Genomic DNA, 21552 nt, shown 5'->3' with positions numbered 1-21552 from the left:
GATAGCTCTGGAAATTGTATTTATACTAAATAAAATAATTTGCCTGAAATTTTACCTTAATACCTCCAAAATAGAGTGAACAGCCATTACCCCAAAAGTACTACTGGACTGGTGTATGGATGAGTGAAAGACAATGCAGAAGCTTTGGTTTAAGAAGACTGCTGGAGTAACGCATAACACGTCTCACACTGAGCTAGGTGGGGGGAAAGGTATGGCCGTGCTTCAAAACACACATCACAGTCAGGATGCACAGCAAATAAACACTAACTCCAATCAGGAAGTGTTTTCAAGCATGCTTTAAACCAGGCTTCCCCAAACTCTGGCCCTCCAGATGATGCTGAACTACAACTCCCATGATTCTCAGCCTATCTATTTCATGCATAGAATCAAAGGAGTTGTAGTTTAGCAACATCTGGAGGTTGAGGAAGCCTGCTTTAAACAGTCCCCCCCCGTCTACCAGTGTCAGTTAAAGCATAATATAAGATATGTGAGAGGTGCCAACACAACTTCGTTATTAGCTCACTCAAAGTGCAGGCCTGTATATATAATTTGGCTTTTTTTTTGTTCATGCTTCACATAAAGACAAACCTTTATACTAGATGCTCCTGAAGTTCTTAAATGCCAATTCTCGTATGAAAGACAGGATGTGTCCAAGAATGGAGGCAATAGATTCAATTTTTCTAAATAATAACCTTTGTAGGTGCAAAAATGCTCTAAAATGGAGTGAAATAAATAAATGCACTCTTGTTTTTTAGCTTATGTCCACTATCCTGGCTTACACTATATGAACAAAACTTGGTAAATAGAATCTATAATAGAATTTTCATTTGTGAGTGCTATCTAGTAACTTATAACACCAATCTGAATGTTGTTGTAGTCTTAATATACGAGTTCCCCCAATTCTGAATTATATGCAACATATAAAACACAATTTTTGTTTATAAATATATATGATAATACAATATAGCATGATTAAGTAGATGAATGAGAAATATAGCAATGTATAAAGTAAGAACGCAACGCCTTTTCAGGGATTAATTATTTTTAACAGGGGTTTAGAAAGGCATCCGCCTGCTCAAATACAGCTTGGAGTCCCTCAGTTCTAAATGTAGTAACTACGGCCACAAGGATATAAGCAGTAGCAGTCAAATTAAATATAAGAAGTAGCAGTAGCAGTAAAATAAAAAGAGGGAACAATCAAAATAACTAGTGCCTTGTTAAATAAAATAAAGGATTGACTTTATCAGGAGAACCTGATATCTTGTCTATATGAGGTAGTAGGAGGCAACACTCTTTTTGGGAGTCCTTGCCGACTTTACCTAGAAATGGCTAGCTGGTAGTATGACATTGTGGCAATATCAATAGCCATTTCAAACTAACAGATAAGACATCCTGTACCTGCTGATTTAGATACATATCGTATGTGATCAATTTGGTGCCCCAGTGTTCCAAGTCAAGTTATACTTTTCAATTGAACTAGACCTTTCAAAGGAGATAGGCAAGAAAACCAAATGAATATGACCGACATTACATTATAAACAAACCCCATGTTAAACAGAATAACGTACATAATCCACATCCTAGCTTTGCAGCCTACTAAATAATCCAAATTCAGAACATGCCAATTCACGTCAGTTCTCAGTATTACATTAGACATGTTTTTCCAAAACGCAAAGTAAAAGCTTTAGTAGTGAATGCCTACCTTTCCCAAAAAATAGTCAGAAACAAAAATATGGACGACACATTGATATGGTGTTACAAACTCAAAATCAGAACATACAGAAAATGCGAACTTTGAAATAATGTTAATGTCTTCGTTGACTTTTAACCTCCACAGTAAGACTGGTACAAGTGCTTTGGCAAGGTGGGGCACGTTCCATCAATTCTGCAAAGGCCTACTTTCTACATCTGTTGGTTGTTCAGCATTATGTAGGACAAGTAGCAGAGCACATTTTCACATTGCCTCAAACTCGTCAATACGCTGCTTTGTGTTGCCTTGTCGTATCTGGCGGAGCGTCTTGTACTTGTCGCGGCCAGCTTTTACGTTCTCTGCATGAAGAACATCGTTTTGTGTCTTCTTGGTTTCGTCTCTTGCTTGAGCTAGCTCAGAACTCAAAGCCTAAAAGAAAACAAACAAAAAAAACCCATAAAATTATGAACAGACACCCTCTCCTCCCCAAAAATGCAATTAGAATGAAAACTTCAAAACTACAGACTTGCAGTGGCGAGCAACTATAGGCCAGGCTAGTAGCGTAGGAACTCAAATTTTAAGCCCTTTATCAACAAAATGAATGTACTCTAGAACAATTGGTCTCAGAATGTATTCTAGAAGCACAAAGCTGATTGCCAATCTTTCAACTAATTATACAACATGATTATCCACATTAATTTCTGAACAGCCAGTAAAGGACACACTAGGTCACCATTCAATTTAGTTGTGCCATACTTCTTTTCTTTTTTTGTGTGTCAGAAATACAGACATTATTATTATTATTCATTTTATCATTTATAAAGCGTCAATATATTCCACATTGGTTTGTAAGATTATTGATGGGGGAATTTACAAATAGATGAGACAATTACAACATTTTATAAGAAACCATACCTTCTATACACAGCAAGCCAAGATCTCTCAAAAGTCAAATTTGAGATTCCAACCCATTCACAGAGAATTGGTTCTCACATATTCTTTACCTGAAGTTGTTTCTTGACGCGTTCATTCTTCTGGGTTTCTGTTAGCCGCTCCTCTTCGCTCCTGTGGTTCATCACACCCTCAGAAGATAGCTCTGCACTGGCCTCAGCATTGTTCTCATCCTGTTCATCGTGCTCATTTTCAACAGGAGCCGCAGGTGGTGGATGAAGCGGAGGCGGTGGAGGAGGTGGAGCAGACATTACTATTTTAAGTTCTTCTTTGGTCTTTTCCAGATCTTCCTGGGCAGAATATGCCTGAATAGAAAAGACTGAGGTCACCACTCCACATGGCAATATACAACAGATATCCTCATTTTACACAATTTAACACATTACCTTTCGATATAGCTCTAAAGCTTGAAGCATATAGACAAAACAATACAACACAACAAAAATTACAATTTTTATTTCTATGTTCGGGCTCCTGAGTAAGTAAATTGCCCAGCATAATTGGGATTTGGATTGGATTTTACTGAGTGGCATCTATGAAAACAAAGAAAAGAGAAACAAAGCAAAAATAACAATAATAATAATAATATAGAATAATAATAATATAATATATAAACATTAGTGATTATACATATGTGCACATCATTATATATATATATATATATATATATATATATATATATATATATATATAAATAAAAAAAAATATACACATATGTGTGTGCTAGGGGGGATTTTAAGTAGTCCTAGGAAATCTACAGCCTTATTGATCCCCATCTATCAATAATCTAATTTAAAGGGGATTTTAGAAAAAAAAATAACAGCTTCTGGATATGAATGTACCTCCAGGTGCAGAAGCCTCATTACTGTACTCCACGGAATACTATGATACTATAGAAATATATCTGAATGGAAATTAATCATAGAATATCAGGAGGATACAGGCATCTATTTTACACGGCTGCAAAATGACAGACTTGAAATGGACTTCCAATATTTTAGAACAATCTCTTCGAAAGCAGCAATTCATCAAGTCAAAAGTATGTTGTTTATTAAAGTCAAGACTCAAACAACAACAACAACCAAAAAAAAAAGTCACTATTGGTAAATTAAATAGGGCAGGACATTATATAGGACTATACTCTCTGATATTTTATTTGGCATATGCTCATAATAAAACATACACATAGGCCATGGAGGCAGAGAGAAATTCTAAGTACCATAACAACTACATGTTATTTAAGTAGTTACGGTGCAAGAACGCTCCATTTTTTAACAGGCTGCTAAACGAATTAGACTCTCTCACCATCCAAGGGCACAGACTATTACAAGGAATATGTTTTAAACACATACAGTTCCAGTGATGCAGTATTATTCCAAACAAGCAAACATTAGTTCCTTTAACAGTAAGTATTTATCAATCTACAAACACTTCTGGAGCGTTTTATTACCTTTTGCTGCCACTCAGTAGCTTCTTCTTCTTTCTTCTTCTTCGCCTCTTCCAACAAAGCAATCTTGGCAGTAAATTCTGCAAGTTCAGCTGCCTGCAAGATAACCAGTAACATAAACCAAGCACATTACCTTTGTAAAAGCTATTGAAAATCACAGTACAATGGATATACTAGTAAAACAATGTATTGTCCTTGATATGTATAAAGACAATTCAAACAAGAATGTTCAGCTCAGCACCTATTAACACGGAATTGATAAGTGTGTCTACAAGATCATTCTTGTAATTTAAGCACTGACTTAAAAAATTAAAAAAAGCACTGATTAAAAAAAAAAATTTTTTTTAAACATATGCGGTATGTCTTGATTAAAGGACCACTATAGTGCCAGGAAAACAAACTCGTTTTCCTGGCACTATAGGGTCTGTAGGTCCCCCCCACTCTCATGGGCCCCCTCCCGTCGGGCTGAAGGGGGAGGAAGGGGTTAATCACTTACCTTTCTCCAGCGCCAGGATCCCTCGGCACTGGGGAAATCACCTCCCTCTTCTGACGTCAGTGCTGAATGCGCATGCGCGCACGCATTCAAACAGTCCATAGGAAAGCATTTCTCAATGCTTTCCTATTGACGTCAGCGTCTTCTCCCTGTAAAAATCACAGTGAGAAGCGTGGAAGCGCCTCTAGCGGCGGTCAATGAGACAGCCACTAGAGGCTGGATTAACCCTAATGTAAACATAGCAGTTTCTCTGAAACTGCTATGTTTACAGCTGCAGGGTTAACCCTAGATGGACCTTGAGCTGAAGTGGACTGGGTGCCTATAGTGGTCCTTTAAGGTCTTTGGTAGAATTGAGGGAGTTTAACCAGGTTTTTGGGTGCGGCAATCCTGACAGTATTTATGGGTTACTCCAACCACCATTATCACCCCAGTGATTGAGGTGAAGTGATTATGGTGCTCGGAGTCTGCATCTATAGCGTTTCACTATTAAACGCTGCGCATATGGAGATTAACCCTACCTCCGGTGCGGAGAGTTTCGGGTAGCTAAAGAGACTTTCCGGCCCTCCATCCCTAAATTCCAAACCCCTCCAGCAGGGACAGTAAAGTCAGGGTGGGCTCCAGGGATAACTTCAGCACTGAATTGAAGGTAGGTACTAGTGGATTCTTTATTTTATTTGGTGGATGGAGGGTGGAGTGGGGGGACGACAACTAGATAGGAAGGCCTTACTCTGACCAAAACCAGTGTTTTCCTAAAACACAGTTTTATGTTGTAATAACCCTTTAAGTATTTCCTAATTGGTATGACTTTAAGTTTAAAATTGTAATTACTTGTACAAGCAGACTCAATAATGAATGGCTTTGGCTTATTGCAGTATTCCTTGCAAGACCTCATCTTAATTAAGATGGATTTGTGTTAATTTAGAGCCAAGGATCTTTGGGTCCGTCATCTAGTAAATGTGGGACTCGGCATCCCTGTGGTCCTTTAATATGCAAGCTACCTAGCCCTCAATATATCGGTTACCTTTCTCAACAGAAATTGGAGGCTTGAGGAGAAGTAACATCTACTCACAACACCTCTACGTGGTATGACAATTAACTTCCCAACTAATTATGCTTGTTCAAGGGAGGACCATTGGGTGAAGATTGGTCAGTTTACTACATAATGAATGCTTTTCCCAATGTCTATTAATCCAATTTTTCATAATCAAAACGTAATGGACCATTCATTCTTGGACTTACAATATACACAGTTAAAGCTAAATTCTAAAATCAAATGGAATCAGTAGGAAGATTCCTTGGTAATTGCTTCACTTGTTGAAAATTGTCTCCACTTTCCTGTTAGTGACGCTAATACATTTTCTCACCAGCTGTTCTTGATTCTTCATTTGGTCTGCAGCTTGCTTCGCCAGCGCTGCCTTAGCTTCCTCTGCAGAACGCCTTTCCTTCTCCAAGCGCTCCGCCTCATCTCTTGCCCTTTTCCGCTCTTGATCCAATTCTAAAGCTTTTCTGGTTTGTTCTTCTAGTTCTGTAATAATATAACTTGGCAATATTGAAACCCGAATGGTAATATTTATATGGTCCTCAGCAAATAAACCAATGCAAACACTAAACAATATTTCCGGACGAGAACATGTGAGATAATGACAAGGACAATGAATCAATTATCTGCGTATTAGTTTCCAAATACATCCTGAAGGCTAGGCGATGTTCTAAACCAACATAATGGTACACCAGATACTTTAACTGGACTCCTAACAACTGAGCTATCTCAATGACTGTGACAACCAGGCAACATTCTAAACAAAACCAGACCATTTGGAGGCTTTTTTTTTATTTTTACTCACATGACATTTTTGCTTAGATTTTGCAACTCAGTTTTAAGTGTGTTTAAGTATTTAAGTGTGTTTAAGTATATAGTATAGTACGTGATTAAAGTAAGAGACATTTCAATAGGGATCTTAAATTTGTAAAATCACTCTTATTTTCATGGCACTTGTTCATACACCAGCCTGTGTCAGCAGAGTTCACATGCTGCACATATTAAATTGTGCCAGGGATATTTATAAATATATATGGTGTATTTATAAGAAGTTGGGTCAAGTCTATTTCAGAGGCCTGACACATAATCAGCTTGAAATAGTTAATCTGATTACACTGTGTGAGAGGAAACATAACGGGAATCTGATTCTAGTAAAACAGACTAGCATGGCTTTTTGACTCCTTACTTTGGGTTCTCCTTTACTTTTAATGTACACACGTTGCTGGGGTACATTCCTGTATATAGTATGCAAAATAGGACTAACAATTAAAAATATAGAACTTTGATTTCACCGCCATCTCCATAAGTTCCTAAATATGGGGTTCTGGCATGGCTGTGAAAGTGTCTTTGAGATGGAAAAGATACAATTAGGTTCCTCCCATTAACCAAATGTAAGTATCAATCTCCGCAGCTTACTGGGGCCATTACCTTTTTGTGCTTTTAGCGTCTGCTCTTCAATTTGCCGGAGGCGTTCAATCAGTTCGTCCTTTTCACGTTCTATTCTCTCTTTCTCCTTCTCGGCTATTTCCCGTTTCTTTTTCTCATTCTCTAGCTGGGCTCTGAACAATGAAAGGAAGATTCGAAATACAAAATGGGACAGCGGCACAAAAGCAATCACAAATATTGATGTTTAGTAAAGCACAGCAAGGACCGGGGCATTGCTTTACCGAAAATCACTGATCACGAAAGTCAGGGTTTTCTCAGCTTAAATATTACTTTTCAAGGTAATCCAATAGAAATCTTGCCAATCACAAAGACTTTGTGCTTTCACACAAAAAAATGAAATAAATACATTCGGATAAACACTCACAGTCTACAATGTAACCAATATTTAAACCAATAACAATACTACATGATGCGGCCTTGGAGTAAAGAACATATTTGACAAAATATTCCGCTACTAAATTACATTAAGAATAAGAATAAAACAACAAATTATCATTTTGGTATTTGATTTATAATTGAAAGGACAGAACATTTGCGAAACTGTGTATACCAATCTCTGTGTAATTTTTTTTTTAAATTAATAAGGAAAGAAGAGAAAAATAAAGTACATTAACCCCTTAAGGACCAAACTTCTGGAATAAAATGGAATCATGACATGTCACACATGTCATGTGCCCTTAATGGGTTAAAGAGACACCATAGATCCTATAACCATTTTAACAAATTGACAAGGTTATTGTGCCTGGAGTCCCATGGCAATGTCTCTCCTTTCAGTTTTATAATATTTTCGAGCAGTTTAACACTGAATGAGGGTCCTTGGCTTCCCATAGCCCGCACCTGCCGGATGTATGACAGATAAAACACACCTTCTTCTAGCCGTGCAAATACATACAAGCAAAAGGTGCTTTGATATGATGAAAGGGGCCTGCTGACACTCTAGCCAATCACAGCCACCCACTGCTGCGCTGGCTAGTGCTTCATCAATAACCAAGGTAGGGCAGATGGGACGGGTTGTTGGAGACTCTTGTTAAGCTTTACATTGATTTTAATGTTTTAATGTTAAACATAAGGTCAGTTTCAGGAGACATCAGACACTATAAGCACTTTTATGAGATATACCAGTTACTGTGTTTACAGTGTCCCTTTAAATTCGTTATTAAAATGCAAAGCTATTTGGGCACATACTCTCAGAGAAAGTGCATTAACCCCTTAAGGACACATGACATGTGTGACATGTCATGATTCCCTTTTGTTCCAGAAGTTTGGTCCTAAAGGGGTTAAAGCACATATATTGCCAATGGGAGAATCAGCATATGCCAAACAGTGCAGGTTTTGTTATTTTCCCTGTAGAAATAGAATTGGAAGTACCTAAGTACTGTTAATTCTCCTTGAGGATTGGATAGAGAACGTATGGACAAGGCTTATTAGTTTGACAACTGCCTTTCTGTTACATATAAACCTGAATTAAGCTGAATAGTACATGTGATACACCAATTGAAGTTCTTGTCACAGTTGAGTAAAGGATTCTTCTCCCCTTTTTTTCTTCCTCTGATATAAGCGCTAAACCGATTCATTGTGGTAGTAATTGTTATAGAATGAGCTGGTGTAGGGTTTTCAAATCCAGGTACCCTAGCATACCAGGAGACAAGTAAAATATTAAGGCAAAGGACATCCAAAACGGAGTTCCTCAGCCAGAAAAGCATAATTTTAATTTCATTTTCACAGCTGGAGATCTTTTGGCCACCTCTCATATTAATGTTCCAATTTTTGTTCAAAACACCTACATTTCCATCCTATGCAGTGGCAGTACTTCCTTGCGATTACTACATATGCCCACAATAATCTAGTGTTTAAGAATCACCCTTCCACTACGATATATTCACAGGTGCATGCACAACAGATTCTCCAGTGCAGACGGGGTTACGTCAGAATCTTCTAACTGGTTAACATTGAGGAAGAGAACAGAAGTTGGCATAGTTTCTCTTATCCCTTCTCGTTTTTTTATTACGGATAATTGGTAGGTCAACAGAGATATTTTAGTCAAACATTTTGAGGACTTCATCACTTGGGAAACTGGTTGTAGCCACGAGTCCTCTACAGGTTTCTTTTACAATTTATAAGCACCAGCTCACATGATTATTGTACAGCACCATGTAAAAGAGTATTAGTGGTAATCACTTGTCTTGCTAGTCTTCTTCCAGCCACTTAAATACCAGATGAAAGAGTGAGATTGCATGGAAATTGTGTCTTACTAGGTTGAATCTGTGTAACTGGCCTAATTAGTGACACGGGAAGGCCCTTTAAAGGTCTATTTGAAAACCACCAAGTGTATTCAACCTTTTTAACCCAGATCCATCAATCCTCATTCTATCTAAGTAATATAGGATACCCAATCTTGGAAGAAACTTCTTTGTGTTATGTTCTTTTAAGGAAGAGGATTTCAGAGAACTATGTAGACCTTTTTATATGTTGCTATACCTATAAAGATTTACATTTTCAATCTGGACAAACTAAACTATTTATACACACACACGGTTGCTATAGATGCTTCAACATGACAATGCTTGTATTCAAAATTAAATTAAATCCGTGATATCACATCTTATCAGAAAAAGTGATGAACAGCATAAAAAGAAATGTATGATACGAACGATGCCATTTACCGCAGAAGCTAGTCACCAACTCCAACCCCATCTGGTTACATTAGCCCCTCCGTTCCTCTCTAGAATATGGCAAATAAGGTGGATGGGAGACGCCAATAAGAATTCCACATCTATTAAACCCAAAGTGTATTTCATATGGTGGATGCAGCCAGTGCTGTCTGTCATTTTATACCAATATCAGATCTTATACATCCCACACAGAATATAAATTATATATTTTTTTGGTGTGGTGGGGTAAGGAGGGGGATTAGGAGTTTAAAGTGAATCATGTTTGATCATATTCCTGGATTCAAATCACAGTTTCTTTACGAACAAGAAGTAAAAGTAGCCAGAAGACTAGCACTGAAATATTCTGCTTTTTGGCAGCGGCAACAGAACCCTAATTAATCATCTATAGCATTATTAACTATAATTAATTATACAAAGGTTTAACAGTAAAAACACAAACAAACAATCTTTCTAGTTAAACAAACCTGGTTTTGGTGAAAAGACAGTTATCCCACGGTCTTCCTGTAGCCAGAGATCATTGGAAAAGATTTACAAACAACACAGTCTCGCCGCATTGTATGCAAAACCTGTTAAACAGATCACTGCCATACAGCCACTTTAAAAACATTGCATTGTGAAATAGCGAGGGATTAGGAGGATTATTTGATAAGCCCTAAAGCTGCAGTAAGCATTGCAGCCAACTAATGAACACTAATTTGTAAGGTCATGTGATGTCAAATGACACAGTTAGGGAAAGTGTGATAAAAGACACCATAAACGCATTTCCCCAACTACCGTGTTTCTCCGAAAATAAGACCGGGTCTTATATTAATTTTAGTCACACAAAACACACTAGGGTTTATTTTCAGGGTAGGGATTATTTATTTACGGTACCGGTATGTACATTGAACCCCCCCTTTAATTAATCCACCCCCCCTTTAATTAATCCACCCCCCCTTTAATTAATCCACCCCCTCTAATTAATCCACCCCCTCTAATTAATCCACCCCCTCTAATTAATCCACCCCCTCTAATTAATCCACCCCCTCTAATTAATCCACCCCCTCTAATTAATCCACCCCCTCTAATTAATCCACCCCCTCTAATTAATCCACCCCCTCTAATTAATCCACCCCCTTTAATAAATCTACCCCCCTTTAATAAATCTACCCCCCTTTAATAAATCTACCCCCCTTTAATTAATCCACCCCCCCTTTAATTAATCCACCCCCCCTCTTTAATAAATCCACCCCCTCTAATTAATCCACCCCCCTTTAATTAATCCACCCCCCTTTGATTAATCCACCCCCCTTTAATTAATCCACCACCCCTTTAATTAATCCACCACCCCTTTAATTAATCCACCCCCCCTTTAATAAATCCACCCCCCCTTTAATAAATCCACCCCACTAATTAATCCACCCCCTCTAATTAATCCACACACCCCCTCTAATCCACACCCCCTCTAATTAATCCACACCCCTCCTCTAATTAATCCACACCCCCCCTCTAATTAATCCACACCCCCCCTCTAATTAATCCACACCCCCCCTCTAATTAATCTTCACACCCCCCTCTAATTAATTCACACACCCCCTCTAATTAATCCACACCCCCCTCTAATTAATCCACACCCCCCTCTAATTAATCCACCCCCCCTCTAATTAATCCACACCCCCCTCTAATTAATCCACCCCCCCTTTAATTAATCCACACCCCCCTCTAATTAATCCACCCCCCTTTAATTAATCCACCCTCCCTTTAATTAATTCACCCCCCCTTTAATTAATTCACCCCCCCTTTAATTAATTCACCCCCCCTTTAATTAATTCACCCCCCCTTTAATTAATTCACCCCCCCTTTAAATAATTCACCCCCCCCTTAAATAATTCACCCCCCCTTTAAATAATTCACTCCCCCCCCCCCCTTTAATTAATTAAGCCCCAGACATAAAATACCGGTATCTACTCACAGTTCAAAGAGTCCAACCACTGGGTGCCTCACCGCCCAGAATGGATCCTTCCGCTGAAGATCCGTGAAGGCAGACTGGCGGCGCTGCGCACGTCGTCATCACGCTGCACACGTCGTCATCACACTCAGCGATGCCGCGGCCCGCAACGCTCCTCCCCCTCCTCATAGAAGAAGGAAGTCCCGCCGGGCCGCAAAGGTTAAATGCCTAGGTCTTATTTTCGGGGTAGGGCTTATATTGCAGCCCACCCCGAAAATTCGGCTAGGGCTTATTTTCGGGGTAGGTCCTATTTGCGGGGAAACATGGCAGGGCCGCCACCAGAAATTTTGGGGCCCCTAACTCAGCTCAGGGTCTGGGCCTCCTGGGGCCCGCCTCCAATCCCGCCCACAGGGTCCGCCTCCAAATCCCGCCCACAGGAATACACACAGACACAAAAACACACACTGATACAAAAGGACACAGACACACACACACACACACAAAATACATACTAACAGACACACATACTGAAACAGAAATACACGCATATAGGCATACGTACTGACACACACATACTGAGACATACACACATATACAGACACACAGGCATACATAGTGACAGATAGACACATACTAACATACATACATACAGACACACATGCATGAGGACTTACACACACATACACCGACATCACATACATACACACAGACATACATTAATTCATACTGGCATACATACATATAGACATACTGACATACACACACAGACAGTCACAGACATTCTGACATACACACAGACATTGTGACATACATACAGACATACTAACATACACACAGACATTCTGACATACACACAGACATACTGACATACGTACAGACATACTGACATACAGACATTCTTACATACATACTGACATACGTACAGACATACTGACATACGTACAGACATTCTGACATACGTACAGACATTCTGACATACACACAGACATACTGACATACACACAGACATTCTAACATACATACAGACATTCTAACATACATACAGACATTCTAACATACATACAGACATTCTAACATACATACAGACATTCTAACATACATACAGACATTCTGACATACACACAGACATACAGACATTCTGACATACACACAGACATACATACACAAATACAGCTAATTTTTCTTACCTTTATTTGCAGGTGGAAGGCTGTGGCTGATGGGAGTCGGCGTGGCTCCTGCGGGCTGCGGCCTGTCTTTCTTGCCTCCCGCGCGGTGCTGAGGGGAGGGGAGGGAGCTGGGAGGAAGTGACGGCCACTTCCTCCCAGCAGTACTTTGCGGTTGGGATTTTTTTAAAGGGGCCCGGTCGCGCTATTGCACGGCCGCAGCGCTAACCAGGCCCCTGAAGATACAGGGCCCATGGTGTGGCCCTAAGTGAGTGGGCCACCCGATGGGCCCCATCAGCATGCGCTACACGTGGGGCCCGGGCGGCCGGGCCCCCCAGGGCCGCCGGGCCCGTGACAACTGTTATGGTTGTCACCCCCTGATGGCGGCCCTGAAACACGGTATACACTTAGATGGATCTAGGGGGGCTTTTGTCACCTCTTGTACCTGTTGACATGTTGCTTGTCAATTACTGTATATTTGTGAACTGATGCAGAATATTTTGGGGCTAACAAATGTTAGCATTAATTTTTTTTATAAAATGCTAATAATAACGAACATATAAAGGGACACTGTAGGCACCCAGACCACTGTAGCTCATTGAAGTGGTCTGGGTGCTGTGTCCCTTTTGCACAGAGTGCTGCAATGTAAAACAGCCACTAGAGGGCTTCTGGAATCCAAACGGACTTGCGCTGCATGAGGACCTCCAGCGTCAGATTTTTCCCCATAGGAAAGCATTGATTCGACACTGTCACACATAGGTGGTACTGTCATAATATAAGCAGTTGGGAGTGAAGCAGTTCATAATAACCTCATTATAATGTATGTATGTTTTACAGGTATTTAAATACCTGAAAACAATCAGGAAGTGTGCATACTCTTAAAGTGTTAAGAGTGAGAATGCTACAATCCTATGACTGCTGTGTAATTCTCAGAGTCCCACCAACTATTTTTAATACTGTAGTTAGGATTACATAAGGGTTAAAGGGTTTCTCCAAGCATCATAACCTCTATAGCCCGCTGTAGTGGTTATGATGTAATGAGTGGTCTAGTTGCATTTCCTAGTAATGGCAAAGATCTTTTGCAATGGTTTGACCTCTAAATTTGCTTGTCATTAGTTGACCTAGTGCTTCAGCTGTCCGCTCTCAGCCAATAAATGCAATTCTGTGCATAGGAAAAGACACAGAATTTACATTAGTCTAGTTCAAGACTGGCTGAGGACGCCCCAGTAATGCAGCCATAAGTGGAGTTATACCCCTGGAAACAGAAGGGTTAATCTCCGTAAATGCAGTTTTATAGCGAAACGCTCCACATACAGACTCCAGGCACAATGACCAAGTCAAATCACGGAATCCATGACACAGTACAGATTAATACACATTTCCTTTTTTTTTTTTTTTACATTACAGAATTTGGCCTGACTTCACAGATCCCCACCCCCACCCCTCATATTACGCCAACAACCCCCAACTGAAGTGGATAGGTGCTTCTTCATAAAACGGGTCGTACAAAAGCAAGGATAACAAGATGTAGATAAAGAGTGGAACTTTCATCAAAACCCATGTATGTATCAAGTGCTGGGACAAAGTGACACTGTACCTCTCCAACTGCTTCTGGTGCTTCTCCTCCCTGGCCTGAGCCTTCATCTGCTGAACTTCAATGGTGTCCGGCTTCCTCCTCCGCATGTAGAGCTCGTGATTTCCCATGCACAGAGCCAGGATGCGCTTATTGATTCTTAACCGAGGTGCGTAAAATACAAAGTCCTAATGAGGAGGGAAACAATTAGCATACTTTGCAAATAAATAAAAAGATCAATAGTCTGATTCTCCGCTTCAAAATCCTTCAACAACAACAGAGGCACAAACATGAACTTCATTAAATCGAACCACTGCTGTGCCAACATGAAGTGGCCTGCTCATTAGAAAATGTTCTGTTATTTTCACAAATATTTTGCTTTAAAAGATCAGTTGCTAACTCACGGTTAGAGCGTAGAGCCCTATATTTTGAGGTCCCTGATACAAGGAAATGTTCTCTCAAGTTAACCTAGTTTATTACAACTTGCTCTTCCCATGGAGGCTTTGGATATTTATATATATTGAGATGCTAGTACCAGGGCACAACTTAATGGGCACATTCTTAACTTCCTAAACGCGTGGCATTAGGTGGAGGCATAGGGTAAGTGAAACCACAGTTATAATTATAAAAACACTGCACATAACTTGTATATAAGTTCCTTATGTTTAAAATAAAAATAGAGAGGAATGGCCAGAGTTGCCAAACTATATATTATAAGCATTTTTATGTGCAGGATTACACACAAAAAAAAAAACCATACATACAGTATATAAACACAAACAAATACACACCTTACAAGATCCAACATACTCACTAATTTACTAAACAGCAATTTCAAAGCTCATAAAAAGTAAAAATTTTATTTAAAGGACCACTATAGTGCCAGAAAACAAACTTGAAGGGGGACGAAGGGGGTTAAACACTCACCTTTCTCCAGCGCTGGGCTCCCTCGACGCTGGGGACCCTCCTCCTCCTTCCGACATCATTGGCTGAATGCGCATGCCCGGCAAGAGCCGCACGAACATTCAGCCAGTCCATAGGAAAGCATTCTCAATGCTTTCCTATGGACACTGGCGTCTTCTCACTGTGAAAATCACAGTGAGAAGCGCGTTAGCGGCTGTCAATGAGACAGCCACTAGAGACTGGATTAACCCATATGTAAACATAGCAGTTTCTCTAAAACTGCTATGTTTACAGCAGGCAGGGTTAATCCTTGATGGACCTGGCACCCAGACTACTTCATTGAGCTGAAGTGGTCTGGTTGCCTATAGTGGTCCTTTAAAAACACCTAACCTAGGCAAAAAATGGGGGTTTAGTATAAATCATATACTATAAACCTGCCACATTGCCAATGTACCCCATTTACACACACAATGTATTCAGCTATGCAGGGCATGTATAATTCCCTACCTAAAGCTTTAACATACACAGTAGCTGGATGGCTAAATAGGTAAACTGCTTGTGATCTGGCTTACACAACTTTCTAGTCAGTGGTGGAACTACAGGACTTAGGGCCACTCAATGGCAATCTTTGATTAGGGGGCCTGGTCAGGCGCCGCGGACCTTTAACAGCACGACCAGGCCCCTGCTCTCTGTTGTGCTGCAGTGCTAGGAGGAAGTGAGTACAAGTTACTTCCTCCGAGCTTACCAATGAGCTGCGCTGGACATAGATGGTTGGACCAGAGAGAGGAGTTGGGGACTCAGACAGATGCCACTGGACCCCAGTGATGCCACCCTAATACACCAAAAAAGTATGTAAGCAGGGGGTGGCTAAAAATATGTAATGTGAGTTATATATTTGTGCCTTTTGGTATTCGTCTGTGTGTGTGTCTGTGTTATTTGTGTACGTGTTATCTAAATGTTTGATTCAGTGTTATCTGTGTAACGTGTAATCTGTGTGTGTCTGTATGTGTATATCTGTCTGTATATCGGTGTGTAATTGTGTGTGTGTATCTGCAAATGTGTAATCGTGCGTCTATTTTTGCAAGAGTGTCAGTGTGTGTGTCTGTTTATCTGTATGCATGTCTGTGTAACTGCAGGTCTGTACATGTGTATATGTGTGTCAGCGTATCTGTATATCCAGATGTTTCAGAGTGTGCTTGTATATGTGTGGCAGTTTATATGTATACATGCATACATTTCAGCATTCAAACTCCAACACTACACACAAATGCACCCCTGCATTCAAACATCAACACTACATATAGACACACCTACATTTTAAGGCAAACACGACACACAAGTAAACCACTGCTTTCATGGTAACAGTACATAAAAACCACACAAATACACCATATACAAACTTGCTTACATTCAAACATACAAACCCTTCTCAGTGCTAGGTACAACCCTCCAAGGGTGGGCAAATGGAAGACCCCTAGCTGGCAAAGCATTGTATAAGTTGTTTGGCAGATGTAGATCTACCTTTTTTTCCATCCTGCAATGGGGGGGGGTCTAAAAACAATTCTTGCACCAGGACCCTCTCTACTCAAGTTCTGCCATTGTTCCGAGTTATACTTGATTTTTAATGCAAAGGGATATGTTCATATATTGCTGTGAGTGAACTGGTGTAAAAACAACAAACAACCAAAGTTAATCTAGAATGAAATTCCATCTTACCGGAGCCTTTTTGTCGATTGGTTTTATAACAAACTTTTTGTCATTAAAGGAAATGTTCCTGATTTCACTCCAAGGGAAGCCAATTTTAGGTGTTAACCTTGACAAGGAAAGAGAAAAACACATTTACATTAAGGTAGCGTTGCATGTGTGCGGCTGCCAATGAAATAGCAGGGCTATTAAATTTGACTGTTCCTTAACCAACAAGTTTCTACAATAACAGCTTAAGAGACATTTAAATACAGACGTCAAGTAGACACTGAAGGCATTCATTTAGAAACCAGCAGCATAAAATGAAAGGCTTAAATCACGGAAACTTGTAATTTAAGCCATTTTATTCCAACAGAGAATAGCTTTGAAGAAGTGTAATTCCCCATCACAAGGGTATGTATATATGTAAACAGAACAGAAAAATACATGCTTTGCTGTGACTGTTCAAATCTGTTTCTCATTTACCGAAAATGCCACAAAAAAAAAAAAAAGACAAAAAACACACAAACCATAATGATTTTTACATTCTTTCATATGAGAATACAAAAACAAATGTATACAGACATAACACATTAGTGGAACAATCGTGCATTGTTCCTGCAGGATATATTGTATAAAGATCCGGTGCATGCCTTTGTTGGGGGGCATCTCTTTTGTATTGAGATTGTGCTAATACAATTAAAGTGAACCTATTAGAGCGGCACTCTTAAACCCACCCCTTCCGCAAAATTTGTGTTTCATAAAGACAGAATTTTTATGCAATACTCATATTAACTGTTTTGGAATTCCACATAAATTCCAACCCAGTCAAAAGATTTACAGAGACAAAAATAGGGGCTCCCTTTTTCACAATATTTTTTCTATACCTGACACTTCTTTACACTGGGCAGACCTACCACCATCAAGAATTGACAATCCTCCGAGCCGTCATCAATGATGCATGAGCTAGAGTACAGCTGAAGAGCCAAAAACAGAAGAGGATCAGCTAGAAGAAAAGGCAACGACCACGAGGCAGGTTCAGGTAAGCAAACTTATCTTTACCTGCCCACCATTCCCCGGCCACCGGACTCCCAGCGGCAAAATCACAGTTGAGGGGGGTAGTGGGTGACTTTGAATATTATGCTTACTCCCCTGACGTTGACAGTGTTGCTTTAAGAAATAAAAAATTTACTTACCTTAAATCGCCCCCATATATACCGAATACATCATATATCCCAAAGATACATGATGTTTTCAATGAAAAATAGTGAGATAAACTTGGCTCACCTCTTATTTCAGCAACACCCTCTCCAGAGCTTTGTGGGTGTTAATCTTCATAACATCTACCCTGCTGTGCGTCCTCAGCTCTGACTGCTTTATGTGATTTTCCCTGCCTAGGGACGTATCCCCAAGCAGGGCAAACTCGCTGGCTTGGTTTCCAGCATCTGAACAGAGAGATTGGGATTGGGAAGGACCACCTGTGGGGAGAGCGCCTGTGGAAGGTCTTTTCTGATCTCCCTGGTCAGTCAAGTCGTTGACATAGAATCTATTTTTAAATAAGTTAGTTATTCTCTCATTCTATACATTTGGAAGCAAATTTACTAACGCAATATTACGCAATATTGAAATGTCATGCTCTTTCAAAAGTACGTTTCATAAGTAGTTTGTGGCATGGCATGTCCCATTAATTTGGAGGGTGATCTAGAGGTGCACTTTTCTTACCTCTTCCATTACCAGTATTTAACCCCTTAAGCACCAAACTTCTGGAATAAAAGGGAATCATGACATGTCACACATGTCATGTGTCCTTAAGGGGTTAAAGTTTATGATCTTTGATCTTGTGTTTTAGATCATAGCATGGTTGCACAATGAAATCAAGGCTTCAGAACTTTGATATCATGCAGACTTTAAACTCTAAGATTTCTTATTTTTATTTGATCAGTACGGTTTATATACTTTGAACATATTCTGCTGCTTTGTCTTGCTTTTTGTTGAAATGATTTGTTACAGCTTTATTTTGATACATAGTTTGGGTGCATTTTTGCATAGGATCTAGACTTGTCTGCACCTTTCTGAGGTCTAAGTACATATTTCTTTATTAGAATACAGTGTTCCTTGCTCTATTTAAATAGCTGGCCTGCACAAAATAAATAAATCAATAAAGATGTGTATAACTTGACGTAGTGATGTGTTCTTCTCACCTACAAATCTGTCAATCCCAAACTACTTGTTTGTCTGCACAGTACAGGGAAGAGTTGACATGCAGATTTCAAACCTTTATACTCAAAGCCCGATTTCCACTCAGAACTGAGGTTTCAGGGACGTGTAGTTAGTCAGTGTTCCACTTATGAAAACGTTTAGCTGAACTGCAGCAGTGAGAAAGTTTTGATGTGCTTCTTAATGACACGTACAATATTGTAATTGGAGAAACAATGCCGGTTAGGCAGCAGGAACAGACAAATATGATTGTTGTAGCTGTGTCAGCACATATAGATAATAGCAAGGAGGAATATTTTCAGAAAAAGATACCCGTCCCAAAAAAATAAATAAAAAAACGTATACAAAAATGAAAGCTATATATGCACGCTAGAAGCTTCACAATTAATAAATGTTAGATGTGTTGCCTGTAATGTCCCTTAAATGATTCATGATACAACGAGAACAGTTACATAACATTAAGGAGATTAATTCACAGGGAAATAAAAATGAAAGCTAAACCTGTGCACATTTCAGACATTACTCAGTTGAGAACACCACTTGGAGTCAGAAGCGTAGATTATTTAATATGCAAATATGTTACATTAGTTACAAATTCAAACTAATGGTTAAAACTGGCAACATCAAAATATTATATATGCTGATCCAATAAAACAACTTTAAGACATAATGCAGACTCTTTGTGGGACCACATCCAAATGGCTACGCATAAAGGAGAATGAGGTTCTAAAACTTACTTGTCATCATGCTCATAAATATTCAGACCTAATGCATCAACTCCAAGCCAAAGCTCTGTTCCCTTTTTGTTCTTTATTTCAAAATAGTTGACACCGTACATCTCCAGATCCTGAGCAATTTTCAAATATTCCATCATAGAATCTTCCCTGTGAAGCCATAAAAAAGATAGGCAATTATTTGTATGAAAAGAACTGTTGTATAACTATAGTGTTTCTGTTGTTCAATTTACTAAATGCAATTTGAGCACAAGCTATTGCTTTCAAAATTGAATTCACCACTATAAAAAACAAACTATAAAATAAAATTACGACAGTTTACATTTGAATTTTTGTTTACCCTTTTGATGCAGTTGTTTTCCTCAATTTTCTTTTTTACTGTTTTTTGCACATAAATAAATAAATAAATGTGACCAAATGTACAGCTGTAGTGGACACAAGGCAGGCCGATCCCAGATGTTTCAAAACTACAACTAACATGATTTTCCTACATCAAGGCTATCAAAGATTCACAAGAGTCACAGAACAATAAAATCAATATAAATTTGGTTTGGATGGATAGGTTGGGAGCACGCTAGTCCTCATCTTACTTCAAAAGAAAAGGACCTTGCAAAATCACATTTTGATGTCTAACAGATTTGTATAATAATGGAGAAACATACTGATGCAAATCTGCTTTTAGAAGGGAATAAGGTCATCCTTTTCCAAGAAGATGTTCCAAACGGTTTTCTGCTTACACCTCAGCACAGCTAATATATACGTAATAAAATACAGAAAACTGTGGTTAAAGGAGCACTCCAGGACCATACAGTTTAGTCTATGTAAAAGGGTTAGGAGTTTTGGCAAAAAAACAATGGCCCTCCTGCCCCTTTCCCCACCCTGCTGCTATTTGCCTAGCGCTGGTCTTCCACATTGGCTTGTCCAACTTTGTGGAAAAATGATGGCCTGAGAGCAAACCCACCAACATAGTTCTCAGACCACGAATGCTGGCAAAAATTGGGTGCAGAAAATCAACTGTCCGCCAGCCAAGCTGCAATAGAGAGGGTCATGCTGTAGGCGTCTCGAGAGCACCATTATTTTGTCAATAATAACAAAATAGTAAAGTGTAGTGGTTATGGTTCTTAGATTTCCCCTAAAGAAGTCAGCTCAGTTTCTAAACAGCCAATAACAATTTTATAGATCCATCTTCCCACATCTGCAAAAATGGTCTCACTTTGCAGGGTAGGTAAAAACCTCCCCCAACAGTATCTGTACCTCAACATGCTCCTGTGTTCTTCATGCCAGGTCTGTATTCGCTCTTCCCATTGTTCCTTTGTCAGTTTATGTTGTTCCAGAACACTAAAAAAACACAACATAAGAAATATATTAACTAAAATGGTGAATGAATGTACATCCTTATAACAATAAAAAAAAAAAAATATATATATATATATATATATATATATGAGACGAGGCTATGTCTAAAGTTCAGCTCCACCGTAACGCTGTAATTTTCTACATCTGCAATATTCTCTGTGCATAGATAAACCCAGTGATTGTTTTGTTGCAGGAGGCGTGAAAGGCCTCTGTATTAACATTTCAATTCACCGTAATCAGAAAGTATTTTTTTTATTT

The 21552-nt window shown here is 39.3% G+C and overlaps 1 protein-coding gene across 3 annotated transcripts in view; it reads right to left on the bottom strand.

Annotated features, from left to right (window-relative positions):
* Window positions 1–744: 744 nt before the first annotated feature.
* The window catches only part of RDX (radixin), a 94480-nt gene continuing 73672 nt past the window's right edge, over window positions 745–21552 (bottom strand). For all 3 annotated transcript variants that reach the window (XM_063430044.1, XM_063430062.1, XM_063430054.1), the window contains 9 exons: window positions 21193–21276; window positions 19942–20088; window positions 17021–17117; window positions 14426–14589; window positions 7049–7179; window positions 5946–6106; window positions 4092–4184; window positions 2695–2946; window positions 745–2119 (listed from right to left, as the gene is read on the bottom strand). In XM_063430044.1, the coding sequence (XP_063286114.1) occupies window positions 1955–2119; window positions 2695–2946; window positions 4092–4184; window positions 5946–6106; window positions 7049–7179; window positions 14426–14589; window positions 17021–17117; window positions 19942–20088; window positions 21193–21276 (1294 nt within the window). In that variant the 3' untranslated portion in view covers window positions 745–1954. The remainder of the gene's footprint in view (window positions 2120–2694; window positions 2947–4091; window positions 4185–5945; window positions 6107–7048; window positions 7180–14425; window positions 14590–17020; window positions 17118–19941; window positions 20089–21192; window positions 21277–21552) is intronic.

Source organism: Pelobates fuscus, chromosome 1 (genome assembly GCF_036172605.1).
Source record: "Pelobates fuscus isolate aPelFus1 chromosome 1, aPelFus1.pri, whole genome shotgun sequence".
Lineage (NCBI taxonomy): Eukaryota > Metazoa > Chordata > Amphibia > Anura > Pelobatidae > Pelobates > Pelobates fuscus.
The sequence above is the reverse complement of the archived record's forward strand: the minus strand, read 5'-3'. Positions and strand labels throughout refer to the sequence as shown.